The sequence below is a fragment of the Dermacentor albipictus genome, chromosome 6 (assembly GCF_038994185.2).
Source record: "Dermacentor albipictus isolate Rhodes 1998 colony chromosome 6, USDA_Dalb.pri_finalv2, whole genome shotgun sequence".
Classification (NCBI taxonomy): Eukaryota; Metazoa; Arthropoda; class Arachnida; order Ixodida; family Ixodidae; genus Dermacentor; species Dermacentor albipictus.
In genome coordinates this window covers 108,572,248-108,586,911 of record NC_091826.1, presented here as the reverse complement: position 1 = coordinate 108,586,911, position 14,664 = coordinate 108,572,248, and the positions used below count along the sequence as shown (strand labels likewise).

The 14,664-nt window shown below is 42.3% G+C and overlaps 1 protein-coding gene across 2 annotated transcripts in view; it reads left to right on the top strand.

Annotated features, from left to right (window-relative positions):
- The window catches only part of LOC135904976 (uncharacterized), a 361,077-nt gene extending 347,157 nt beyond the window's left edge, over nucleotides 1-13,920 (top strand). For both annotated transcript variants that reach the window (XM_070541230.1, XM_065435972.1), the window contains exon 7: nucleotides 2,297-13,920. In XM_070541230.1, the coding sequence (XP_070397331.1) occupies nucleotides 2,297-2,531 (235 nt within the window). In that variant the 3' untranslated portion in view covers nucleotides 2,532-13,920. The remainder of the gene's footprint in view (nucleotides 1-2,296) is intronic.
- Nucleotides 13,921-14,664: the final 744 nt, after the last annotated feature.

Here is a 14,664-nt window from a genome sequence, read left to right as displayed (position 1 = left end):
TCACTGCTTTGGGTGCTGTGGTCGTGCCATTACACACCACTGGTGTTCTTTTATTGCAAAGCATTATTCTCCGAGTCAGGCCGTTTTGTCATGTCTGGCTGTTTGCGTTGAGCGAGCAGAGCCTCGATGTATTCCGTCTCCTCTTGGAGATGAGGAGCGCATTCTTGTGACCAAGCTAAAGGCACGGATATAGTTCAGCGTAATGCAAATGCGATCCTCGCACAGGGAAGTTATGCTACGTCTGCAAAAAATTGGAAGCACTGCTGTGTAGATCGTGTCCTATCTCACACCGGAGCCGCTGGAACAGAAACAGAGTGCATCGCATGCTGACTTGGCTGACCAGCAATATGCTGGCCTACAGTTCAGGTTCACTGAGGCAAGCACGCCAGATTTGTGCCGTGAACAAACAACAAAGTTCTCACTCACTGCACACTTGTGCGCTTGTGCAGTGACAACTGATCGTTGCACTGCTGCGAGCCAATACAGAGGGCAAAAGTTTAGCGAGCTTAGTGTCGCCAGCATGGTGCATCTGACTTCACCGGCCGCTGCCTGGCATGCTGGTAATGCCGGACTATATTTGGGCCTTTAACCTTAGCTACCTTTAACCGAGTCGAACAAGCTGGTGTTCCTGTATATGCTCCCAAGGGGAGCTAAGTTGTGCATACCTTTTCCTTTCTTCGCTCACACCACTACTCACCGAACCCATTCACATGGCCTAAAGTGACGTGAAATTTTTCATTGCACTGCGGAGAAGCCAAGTTCGCAGACAAAACACCATCTTTTTGTTACCGTCAGTGCCTCAACATCTCAAGCCATCACTTCCATAATATGTGTGACATGATATGTAATATCTCTAATGACATAATGGGACACAAATGACATGACATCATGAATGACATGCGCGACAACCAGTGCAGTTCGTCAGCATGACCTCCAAGAACAGGTGGTACACAGCTGTGCTGAAAACCTCAAAAGCCAGTTTCTGGGATTTGCATCACATCTGCCAGCCGCCTGGTTCATGTGTTGTCTGCTGTGGTAATTACTTAAAGGTTGTTAATAAGAAAATTATCATCCCTGCTACTTAGCAGATACGTACTGGTCAATTATAGCCAATTTAGCCATTGCGAAGTTTTATGCAGCTGGCCTTATGTAACCGGGATTAGGCATCTCCATGACGTCAGCTCACTTGACGTCATCTCCATGACGTCAGCTCACAGCTCAGCTTGTGAGGTTACAGCACAAACAAAGTAGCTTCTACGGGTGCTACCCTTACATACTGGTGTATTGCGTTTGCTCATTTGTAGTTATTTACATGTATCAAGATTTATGCAACATATTTCAGTGAGGTACAAGTCAAGACTCACAAAAGACTGTAATACTGTATTGTCACATGTATAAAATGCCACTGCAAATAAACTATGTGCCTATTTGTAACCCTCCGAAAGATTGCTAAGAAGTGCAAAAATATGCGCAGGTGAAACTGCTATAACCATCATGTTGACAGTGTCTCACATTTATTGGCACAATACAGGTCTTCAAGAGCAATTTTATTTCGCATGTTTTGTAATTGATGCTCTTTGTGTTGAAGTGCATGGTTGTTTCACAGAACTGTGCCCGGAATTGCCGTGAAGACACATAACAAGACATAATTTGCGCATAGCAAGCAACACCCCCTTTGCACTTGCTCTACAGGGGGTGGCGGGGGGGAATCGGAATGTGCTAGTTGGCACTCCAGCTAATTACAATTACAGCTTGAAAACTGGACACAGATATCCTCTCTGTTCGCTTTTATTGTTTTTGTCCAGTTTCCAAACTTTGTACTTTTGAAAAGAATGTACTGTCATGAGCAAAATTGAACACTCATCCAAGCTTCTTTTTTAACCGTGAGTGTGCATCATTTGACGAAGCTACAGCCACTGCTCATTCCAGTTAGTCTTAAGGCATAGTCAAATGCCTGACAAGCAGCCTCAACTGAAAAGAATAACGTGTTTGCTAGCAGATGCATGTAAAAATAGAGGTCCGAACTAGGGGTGCAGCGCAAAACTTTTACATGCAAGGGTGCTTAAGGTTTCTGAATATATGCGGTGCAAGTAATACTTATGACACTACAGAAAACGGGGGTGGGAGGGTGCATAAAGTGCAGAGTAATGAAAAAGGGGACAAATTGCTTCATTTGTATCAGCAACGTTGTTGCATCATCAGTGAAATAAGTACATAGATATTAAACACTATTAGAAGCACTTTGCTTTTCTACTCACTCATCCATGTTTTTTTTTTTATTCCTGTTGCTATGCAGCGCCTTCGGAGAGTATGCCCACTGTGTGCGCACGGCCGTCCAGGTCAAGTGCAGCACAGATCGCAACGCCCTCGTCGAGAGCATCATACAGCAGACGCTAGAATTCATCGGGCACCACTGCGACAACTACTACTATGGCTCAAGTCTCTGCGCGGCCGCGACGCAGGTCGTGTCAACGAATGCAGTGATTCTTGTCCTCGCGGTGGTCTCAGCCTGCCTCGCTGTGCAGCACTGATTTATTGCCTTGCACTGTGAGAGGATGGCGCTCGCGAGACAGCACCTGCCGCGTTGGTGATAGGTGGGGCGTCTCGAACGCTGCCCGACTGAAACAGTGAGAGGAAGCAGAATGTGTTTTGTTAACAGCAGTGCAAACATCTTCGAACGAGGCGTTTTAGTGGGAAGCCAGGTACGGTCAGTTTCCTGTTGATGATACTTTAGATGCTGTTATTTCTGACATTGCTGGCTGGACCAACATGTGGACCACAGATCAGAGACGTTTAAGCTGGAAGAAGGGCAGCTAAAGAAGCCACTGCATGTAGCTCTTGCAGAAAAGTTGCCAGAAAGAGCACTAAAAAAATTTCTCTTATCAAATGTGCTTAGAAATCTCGTCCTGATGCTACCATCATGAGAACATTTTTCATTGTTGTGTGAACAATGAGTGACCACGCATTGAGTCATGTGTTGTTAAGGCATATACATACACTCACACCAGCTTCAGGTTATTCAGAAGCATTGCCATTGGTCTTGCAAAGACAAGACGAAATTGAAAAGGGCCTGCTGCCAACCTAATGCTTTGCAAGCTTTGCATCAGAGCATGTGACACTTGACAGAAGGCTACAAAAACGGGTTAAAGCCTAAGAAAGTGCTGACATAGCATGATGACGGTACGTCCTGGCTCGTGTCGCTCGTTTCAAAAGTCCAGTGCTCTGCAACAAAAGAGGGTGAGGAGGAAATGCATGCACTAGGGGATGGTGGGGCAAGAAAGAACAAAAGGCATCAAAAATAATTTCGCACAAACCTTACCAGGATGCTAAAGAAAAAAAAAGATACCCTATATGCTGTTTGGTTTGTTCCTGAGCCACTCAACAAAGCCACTGCGAATGTTGTCATTGTCACCTCTGGCTAATCATGCTACATTGACGTTTGATTCCACACGTGCAGTAATCTCTTGGAAGAAAATGTAAACGGAATACTATAAAATATTACATATAATGAGAATCAGAATACAACGCAACTTACATTCTTGGGGAAACAGAAATGAATACAGATTTTATGACTAAGAAACATCTGAAGAGTCAAATTCTGGTAACGTAATTATATATATAGTACATGATGCAAATTCAGCATGCCAACATCCTAATATCATACAGCTTATCACACTTACTTTTCTTGAACATATAAAAGCAAAAAAAACACTTTGAAAACTTCTAGCACATAGAAATACTATGAAATACCAGTTTCAAGTACTAAAACTCGGAAAAAGTTTCTTATTGCGAGATTTTATGACAGTTCTTGCTATCTTTATTATGTACATGTGAATATGCAGCCCAAAAATAGTTTGTTTTGAACGCGAAGCTGAGGCATGTTTTTAACATGGTATGATTTTCTCTTAGCCCTGAAGCGTGCAGTTGACTATTGTGAATGATGACTCCTTTGCAGTGCTGCGGTGACATGTATGAAACGTAGGCATTTAATAAGACAAAACGAACCATTCAAGTCACAAATCACTCATGTCCCACTTTACACAACAGTGTGGACATCAAGAGTCAAGGCCACTGCTTTGGCCGTGGTATTTGCATCGCTATCTGCATAGGCATTTAACTTGCAGATGGATTGGTCCAGAAGATGGGGCAGTTGTCACTGTCGCTAGGTTAGCTGCATGAATGCACTGAGCATTACGGGCTACCTGCTCATGATGGACAGTAGGATCCACGGTTAAATAAAATACCTGACCGTTATTAAGGCCTATGTAAACAGAACATTTCTTCGCCTTCATCAGAAATAGGTGACTAATAATATCACTTGGATATACATTTATACTTAAAAATTTACTGTCTGGGCCTTTATATCTAGTCTAAGCAATAATTGATGGTAAAATACTAACCTCTTGCTTCCTTTAGCGGTGAACCATCTGTACATGTCTGTTCCTTCCCACTATGGCCAAAAGATGAGTGACAGATTTTCTTGACAAAGAAACAAACATTTGTGCAAGGCCAGCTACTCACAACTTCTATACTCTGTGTCGAGTCACAACTTTCGAGATGGCATGCCTCAGTCTTAACAGTGAGCTTGTCGTTCAGACAATGCTGAAATACGTTACCCGAGGCACTACTTGGAAAGTTACTGTCAAACATTAGCTTCATAGGCTATGTTTTTATTTTCACATGCCATTACAGCGAATGAATCATGGTCTGATGCTGCATCAGCCACAACTCAAACATGGTTGGTGCAAAAGCGAATCCATCACTGCCCTGTGCACCCCATGGTCATCAGTTAACTCAAGAAACGAAATTCAAAATAGATGCACTGCGAGAATAAGCTAGTTTTCATGATTAGCTATTTTTTTTAGTCTGCTCATCTAGCCACTGCAATAATCCCTTCAATTGACACATGATTGACAAATTCCTTGGAAAATAGATGGTAGATAGCAATTAACCAACAGCTAGCTGTTTCACAGCTAGAGATGCTCATTTGCAGTTGCTTTCTTGCAACAGTCCTTGTTGAGTAGGCATTAGGAGGTTTAGTAATTGCATATTGATGCCAGCTGTCATGTTTTGTAAGGAGTGCCCTGCAATGGAAAACAAGTTACCTGCCGAGGCTAAATGTCGTCATAGTGAACCTGTGTCTGGAACAAAAACGTCTTCATCACATTTCATTGCTGTTTTAGAAATTCGTACAGAAATTGTTGCAAGTTAATCTGCAAGAAGCTTTCTGACTGTGCAACTTCATTGTTGCGGAACTTTAGCTTTAGCAAGTTTAGCTTTTCTTGTTCGATTTTTTTTTGCAGTGAATTGTCGATGCCCTCTAAAATCATTGATGCTGCTGCAAAAACAAACTTCACTGATTGAAGCTATTAGCAATGCCCTCCGATTCACTAATGTAGCCCAAGAGACCATCCAAAGTAAACTGAAGCGGTTGGCAGTCTGCTCATTGGATGCATACACAAATGTGGGCATCCACTTTTTATTGTTGGGAGATTGTGATGTTTACAAATGATCAAAACCAGCCTTTAAACAATAAATTAATTCACTCTAACACAATAATCAATACAGTTCTTTTGGATGTGAATGAGACATCAAGTGAGCTGTAGTAAGCACATCCTGTAAAGTGTTTAGTTTTGTTTTATCAGTGAAGCATGGATAAATATAGATGGCCAAACAAACTTTGTACTGTCACTGCCATTGCAGTTTGTTGCCGTGACATTCAACTGCGTCACAACATGCTGCCATTTGTTTGTTCCCACGCGGGTAGATTTTTATAGGAATTTCACACCGCCTCACACTGCTTCTTGGAATCTCTTACTTTAAGCAATACTTCAGAGCATATTTATGAAATGCCCAGCAAGCCTTGTGAAATCAACACAAACTCGCAATTTTGACGTGTGAGAACAAGAGAAGTCATGAATTTTTGAGAATAGATTAGGAGATCAGGCAATGTACTTCAGCATACTGCACATATTAGTGTGCACGCACACATCTGCCCATCATGTTGCATTGCAGAGCTCGAGGTCGCGGGTTCGATCCAGGCCGTAGCAGCTGCAGTTCGATGGGGTTTGAATGCAAAATCACTCGTTTACTTGATTTAGGTGTACCTAAAGTTTTGGGGGTCAAACTTAATCTGGAGCGCCCCACTACGGCTCGCCTTATAATGAAATCATGGTTTTGGCACGTGAAACCCCACAGATAAATTATTTGACCGGCCCACCACGCAGTGTTATAGCAATGCAAGTGTAAATGGAGGAGGATTCTGAAAAAACACGAAATTTTAGCAACCATGCTTTATACGGTTCTCCATGGCGCACAGTACAGCGCTGCACTAAATGTAGATATGGTTGTTTAGCTCATTAGCACAGAGAAGAAATTTCCTTCTCCTTTTTTATCTAGTTTGCGTGAAGCTAACATATTGAGAGCAAAGAGCATTACAGCATCATTCAAAAAATGTTTGAGCTCTTACTGTAGAAGAGGAATGAAGGCAATAGGATAGAAAGCAACAGGACAGGAGGAACACTGGAATTTGGAGGCGCTGTGGGCACCTACAGCCGAGCGGGAGCACTGTTTTGTCATATACCGGACTGGACCTTTTTCAGGAGGCTCTCAAGAACAGATGCAGTGATTTCTTGCCAGAAGCCAACATTTGTATAGGTGCCCTACTGTTGCTTTCTCTCCTTTTGTCTTCCTCCTTCTTTTACTCTTATTTTACATCTTCTTTAAGTTTAAATAATATTGCATTTCCAACTAGCCTAGCTTTCAGTGACAACTACAGCATTGCAGCAGCCTGTACTCAGGCAACTTCAGCTGCTCACGCAAGTTTTAAAACTTTCAAGAGTGCTTTGTTGACTTTCAAGAGCACTGCATTGCAGTTACTTGCCTCTTTGATTTTGTGCGCTGTTATTGACATCTTGCATCAGCATTTGCAGCCACAGGTAATATGAAGGCAGTCAATACTAAGTGTCCTCCCAATCTCCTGCCACCTATAATATACAACTTACTTATAATAGATCATGGCTTGCTTGCTGAGATACATTTATTGTGTTAAAGCTGCAAAACACCTTTAGCACACAGCATGAATGCAGCTTATACCGTGCTTGATCTTTAGATGTAATCATGTTAGTGCTTGAGATGGAAATTAGCTAACGTTTAAGCTGCTTTATAAACTGGCAAAGTAAAAATGGTGTACAACTGGGAGCACGTCAGAGTTGATGGACAACCTTATAACATGTTACAATGAATTGCACATATTCCAAAGTTGGTGGCAAGCGATTTTCATTTTTTTAACCTTCAGTGGCACTTTCTTCATCACATGGCAGTTGGCTCACTCTCGTGCTTCTACTTGACTATAGCTGACACCACTTAAGCTCTATGGTTAGGCTATCTGCTTACTGGGTTAGCATTCCTTAACTAGTTTTTTTTTGTCTCTTTCTGATTCCTCTGTGTCTTCCGTCCTACGGTACGTTCATGATGGGTTGCCTACCCATCACCCAAACATGTTTAGGACACATTGCTCACAGGTTAGGAAAGAGAACAGGCACTGCTGCAACAGAGACAGTAATTCAATGCTCCATGTAGCTTTTTAAGTAACCTTAACTTTGTACATAATGTTCACACATTGCAGGCGCTGCCTTATCATGCCGTACCAGAATGGAAACTGGAGAGATAAAATAAGATGGTATCGAAAAGGTCATTACAGCATTTCGTCTGTGTATACTACAAAACTGATCAAGTTGATACGAATAAGCATTACAACCATCAGGTTGAGCCAAGTTAAAGGATAAGTGAGAACACATGATGGGTCATCACTGGTATATGTTGACTGGTCTCGCAGGTTCTCCTCCACATTTCATTTTCATTTCAGGCTCGTCTTCGTCAGCTGTTGGTCCGCAGTAATTTTACGATGAAACGAGCTTGGCAGTTTCATCTACCAATGACAGGGGCTTAATTTTCTGAAATCTTTCCGGGAACTCAGAGCTGATATGTAATGTTACTAGTTGATACATAACCGATACTCAGAACCAAAGCTCTGCCGTACTGTATATCACAGGGTGCTTTGAGTTTTGAATGTGCACTGATAGTGGCCTCAAAATTCTACCTATCTGGACGATCATGTCACAATTTTTTTCTATCACATTCTTTTCACTGTGCTTTCCTACTACCAGGATCAGGACAGCTCATAGTTGAACAGAATTGTACGAAGAGAATCCTTAAACGATATGTCCCTGGTGCAACTTGCTGTAGTTTGCTTTCCCCAAGGCAGTAGTATGATTAAATGCTCACATGTCAGTACTCTAGGGTGAAAAATGGATGCGAAAGTTTCCATGTCAGGTGTTTTTATATGTTGCAGTTGTTTAGGGTGACACACAGTGAAGCAGGTTGCTCAGAAACACTTCAGTTGACTAATATGCAACATGAGGTTGGCACTATTCATCCAGAGAGCAATAAGCAATTTTAGCAGCCATTCTGTTCCAGCATGCAGCAAGAATATGCATGGCTGTTTGCCAGAAACACTAGCACATTCACAGTGCGACCTGCACATAGTTTTTATCTCTGCTCCTTGCTTAAGTTCTTCTTGCATCTGGCATAACACAGAAATTATCAGTGATGCTATGGATGTGTCGTAAGATCACAAACTTACTGCCAAACTGGTTCGTGTAGGTTTTGATCAATGTGTTAGGAGGTAGGAGGTGTAGGAGATTTCAGCTAAATTTGTTCTTTCGTCATGATAAACACCCGCTGAACTGCTGTTCAGTATAGCCAGCGTTTCCGTGAATGTAATTTGCTATGTACATTCCAAAATTGAAGGTGCGTGTAGTAGGGAGGCTTCTGCTTCGTGTGGCTATGTCAAAAGCTTGTGATGTGAAAAATTGCAAGCACGAAGTACGCATGTTGTGTACTATATAAAACAAACTGAACTTGAACCTTAGTATAACAAAATTGAATCACACGAAAATACCTTTGCTGCATTCGATATTCGTTATAAGAATGTAATCACTATACAGTGATATCAGTGAAAAACCTTTTCTATCTACATCATATCCAATCATTCACTATATTCGTGTTCATTATGTGAAGGTTTGATTGCATTTGAACGAGCGTGCCTGTGGATAGGATTTAGGGACGTTCTGCTGCACGGAACATTGTCATTGTCACTAATGAATTGCTTTTGAAAGCGCACTGTGAATGGGCTCTTAATCTCTTCCTTGCTCACTCTCGGTGATTCAGAACACTCACAAGTATGGTGCAGTAGCAGCCTTCTCATTGTGTATTCGCAGTGACTGGAGCCACATTCTTTGTCCACTGAGTGAATGCAGAGCGAACTTTCTTTTTAACTAGCACAGGGGGAGATGACCATTGCAAAGGCTTCGTTTGCGACAAATGCGTTAACTCACGGCAAGAGATATTCATGCCTACAGCAATAAGCGAATCTTCCTTGTGATGGAACGTTGTGCAAAGTACTAGATGCATGAACTGGCACTACCCGCGAGACCTTAAAATGGAACCTTTGCAAAAACTTACCATTCCAGTAAAGTTTTATAAAAGCTTATATAGCTTATAAAAGCTATAAAAGTCACTTTCTTTATCATTTCATTTGTTTTCGTTCAGTTTTTTTTTGTTATTATCAACAAACAATTTCAAGCGAATAGAAGCTTTTAAGACATAGTGAAATACATAAATATTTTTGTTGCTGCCCGCTAAAGCGTTCTGTAATTAGCGTACATCTGTCAAAGAGATGGACTGGTACACATGACTAGCAAGGTAATAATTTTGGCTTGATGAGAAGGGCTTATTTCTATCATTGTTAAGCCTTGTATTGCTCGATACCAACAGACTTAAATTCTGCCATGTTGCATGATAAATAGGTTTTGATATGGCGCTGCAAAATATCTGTCAAGAACCGAGGACATACGTATTGTAGGGAAGATATCTGCGGCCTGATGCTATAGCCACTCATAGCTGAACTTAAATCGGGCTGATATTGTCCAATGCGAAGAAAACTGTTCTAAATGCTCAAACACACTGTCTGTTCTACAACGGTAGTGCACGCAGAGAAGTTTTCGTGTTTTCTCTGCACTTGTACATAGACTGCTTTTGAAAGTACATTACAGAAACCATTAACACATGTCAGAGGCTATTTTAAGCGTGAACTCTATCGGTATGTTTCTTCAGGATGAATTGTGAAAATGCAAGGTTACACGGTAGGTGTCTGCAAAACAGTGGTTTCTCATTTATGCTTCTGAATTTGAGTGGTTTTCTGATCCATGTCATCACAAGTATAGCTAGTGCAACTTAATTTACTTAAAATGTTTAACACATCATTGAGAAGTATGCTCATGTGTGGCACCATGGGATTGTGTTCGTGATGGTTTTGCACCAAGCACCGTTTTCAAGGGTGAAAAATGTCCTCTCTTTTGTTGTTGTCGTTATGCGGTGCATTCTGACTTAATTCACATGACAGCCTTTTGAACACGTGAATTACGTTCTCTAATAGCTGCGCGTTTGTGATATCGTTGTTCTCGGTGCTTGCTTGTAAATATCGTGGGGAAGGAGGCACAGCTACATGATCTACTATCGTCCCGCACTTTTTTTCAACAAGGGTGAAGACATTGCTTCAGGGTTCTGGCAACGGGAGATATGACAAAGGGCAATGCTCCTTCACCACTATTTAGTAGCACTCTATATTTCCATCTTTTTATTGTCTTCTTAATTTGCCCGCTGCTGTCCAGTGGGTGTCCAGAAGTACTTCATGCAAAATTATTCTCTGTAGTGATAGATTGTGAGTGTGTGGCATTATTTGTCCGCTACTCATGGCTGTTTGTACATAGCGCATAATGTCATATCGTGGAGCTCGCACACGTAAGCAATGGAATGTCGCAACACCATGGCAAAATCGCACCTGAGGCTTGTGGCATTGCTGTATCGGCATTAGCACACCTAGACGCTGCCATTCCCTGTAGAGGTCTCATGGATACTTGGCTCTAGAACATTTAAGACATTTAGGTCATAACTTCAAAAATTTTGGCTGTACTAGATTAGAAAACATAAAAATGCAATTCTGTGAAAATGTTTAAATTAAGAATGCTTTTGCAGTTTTGTAAGTAAGGTGCTGCTGTGCCCAGGCTACCTTGTAAAGGTACTGCTGCTCTAGACCACTGGCAGGTGCATGTGGTGGCTGTTAGTATAGGTGCAGTGACTGCTTCAGAGCACTGCTGCAGACTTTTTCTCAATGTTTTTCTTTCTGGCTATATTACGTTCTGAAGGGATGCCCGTAATTCTTGCCTTTGTGTTCCAGAATTGTGTGGTCTTCTAGATTTGACTCTTCTCACCTGAGTTTGCATTTTCTTAATATATCTATAGAGTTGAGGCTACCACCAGAACACTTTATGTAACGCTGTGAGTTGACAAGTGCTTGTTGTGGTCATCATATTGGCCTACTGTGCTGTGGTGTCATCTTGCTGTAGAGCTGTGCTGTCACATTGTATGCAAACATCCATCTTGCAAGTAGTGCAATTGCTCTTCGCAGCATGGTCTGATGCAGCTGTATGGCTCATGATAAAACATTTGCTGAAGATGAGCGCTGAACAACGAGACCCACCATTTGTTGAGAGCTTTCTCTTTATTTGCACCTGCTTTGTCCCTCGGTCCATGTTTGTTTGGGTGCATGCACTGTATTAGCTTGCTGAGCTTTTAAATTCAGTTAGTGGCACATGTAATGTTCAATTTATGGGCAAGCCCACATCATAGCCTCACTGTGCTATGGAGTTGACGCATTGCCTCTGGTTTCGTTCGACAGTGATAGCAATGCGCTGCAGTACAGCAATGCACTGATGTTGCCACTACATGCATTGCTTGTGCAGGGCACCTTTGTTAATCTTCCAGGGACCCGAAGCGTTATTTTCTGACCGGTGGTAGCTGTGCGTTGGAAAGCAAGAAGCAGGGAGACATCCTTTAGCTTGCTAGAAGGATGACTTCATGGCTAGTGGACATTCGGCAGATTAATGAGCGGGGAAATACTTTGCTGTAACACATGGGTACATGGTAAACATTACATGAAAAGAGCTCGGCAAGTACCAGTAGCTCTTCCATAATTAAAACTGCGCGAATCTAAATTCTTTTATGACAAACACGGCTAGCATTGGCTGTTCACTGGTAAAGGAAAGGCAAGGGACCGCTAAGTGGAGTCATGCAACTTGCGTTTTTAACTTCTCAAAACAGTGCAGGCTCCGGCAATAAAGTGTATGCTTCTTAGTGTTCAAACATCCAGCAGAATAGTTTGCAAGTTTAAGGGTGTCCAAATTGCCGAAGGCTGTAAGAGTTTGAATTGATGATATTCCTCTGCAAATTGTCACATAATGCTGGTGCAGTTGTACAGTAAAGGTGCAGGTCTCATTCATATATGTGCTGTCCATTGTACATGTGCTGTGGCTGATATGGTGTACTTTGTTACGTTTTCTTACAATACTTGACTTGGCGCAGTTGGTGCAAGCGGCTGACTACTGCTCTTAATGCATTGCGTTTAAGTCTAGGTTAATATTTAGATTTCTTTATCGTGAATTCTTTTAGATGACAAGTTGCAAAACGCTTGGGAACGGTGTGTGCATTATTGTGAGAATGGCGTTCAGCCTGTGAAAGAGCTTCTACAGACACAACAGCTTCAAGGTGCATATATCTTAAAAATTACTACGTCCAAATGGTTTGATTTTCGTCACTACCTTTTGATGCATTTCTGCATCACATTTATACTTGCGGAGCTGCAGAAGTATTCTTCAACATTTCGATTGAATAAGCCCTCTGTATTGGCCACACTCATAAATAGTTTGCACCTTTTGGGGCTTATCTTGTCACACAATGATAGTCGTCATCTGTCTTGCCCGCATTTCCTTCCTTTAATGCTGTGAGCCCGGTACTTCCAAGTCACCAATGGTATGCGCGTTATCAGCAAGACATAGCATTCTCCACAGGAAACTAGCGAGCGCAGAGTTTTCAAGAAAGGAAACGCAATCAAGGCAAGATGACAATTATCGTTGTGGGGCAAGGTAAGCGCCAAAGGGTGCACAAACTTTTTTAAGAGTGTATGGTGCCGCAGTTGGTCAAACTCAAACATTTTTGCTGTTCAGGAAAAGTAAATCACTGCAAGGAATGTCATCTGTTAGCTTACTGTCCTCCAGCAGTACTTTCTCTGATTGCCTGCTTCTGCAGTTATACTGAGTAAAAAACTGATATGACTTTGAAAAGCCATGTGAGGTAAAGCTTTTAAAGATCTAGGCTATTATAATTCAGAAAGCAGACTTTCATTTTAGGTGCACAGTCCTACATTAGATTGGTCTACCCTGTTAAATTCTGCCCTTTCACTGCTATGCAGCAGGACCATATAGTCTCTAAACGACTTCGAATTTGATGAGCTTGTCCGTTCCCTCATGCTAAAAAAAAAAGCGCTTAAGAACAGCTCCACCCACTTGCAGCCAACTGTGCCACGTCCACCGTGTTATGTGCGATCGCGTGTGTCTCAAATACTGATTATGCAAAGACAACGCAGGTGCCTTAGAAGGTGCGGGAGACGGAGTATTTTTCTATTTTTGTATAACCGCGATGTGTCTGGGCTCTGCGTGTCAACAAGCTCCTGTGCTCCTGGCACAGCAGTTGGATGGCCAGGGTCGGCTGGTATGTGTGCGTGTGCACTGAAAAAAAAATAATGTGCGCATTGTGTTGTCCGTGTGAGTGCTGAATGACCTAGGGAAGATATAGACTTTTCGTGTCCTCTTCATTTCCTTGTGCCCTTTTTCTTAGGTTGTAAAAGACTTGAAAACATTCCTCATGCGCGGTTATCAGTGTATTTGTAGATTGAGTTTAACCGCGTTGAAACTCTGTAAGTACATACACTGTTGCAGTTGAATAAAGGTTTTGAGATTTTTATACTTGTCTTTTGTGCAGTTTCTGCTTTCAGTGCTCACGGTTTGTGTTTCATGCTGTGCTTTGTTGGGAAAAGAAGTGATCCACATATCAAAGACACAGAAGCAACTTACCTAGACAACACGAGCACATCCTCAAGATGTCCTGAGCATCTTACCTTGACATGGCGTACTAGGGATGCCCACTTATGGTACTATGCACGCTTATGTACACTTATGGTACCTGCTAGAACAAGTGCATGAACCACACCATGCACTGCTAATGTGTCTGGAACCACAAGCACATACTCAGAGATCGATTGACATACTGTATTTAAGCGAAGCTCACACCTACACCATCAATCTCACTAGATTGTACGTTCACACAGAACATTCAGTAAAGCATTTAATAGCAGTTTTCTTGTTGAAGTGGAACCACACGCCATAAAACAAGATGCCTTCGCACAGCAACACTGGGCAGAACACGTCGTCTGCTGAGGTGCAACCACAAATGTGGCAACCTGCGCTGAGGCACCGCAGCAGCACATTGCGACTGAGCTTCAGTGCATACGCCCTATTCTCCAATGGCTGCCTCTATCCGGAGTTGCCTCCTCGCGGGGACTGAACGGTACTGACTCCTCGCGGGTCTTGAACAACATTCCATTGCTGCAAGCAGCATTTCCCGAGACTAGAGTCAAGGACTTCGAACCGTGCCGGCTTCCAGTTGCACTTTTGGGAAGCGTCATGCAGAGAAGAGAGAAAAGCTCCA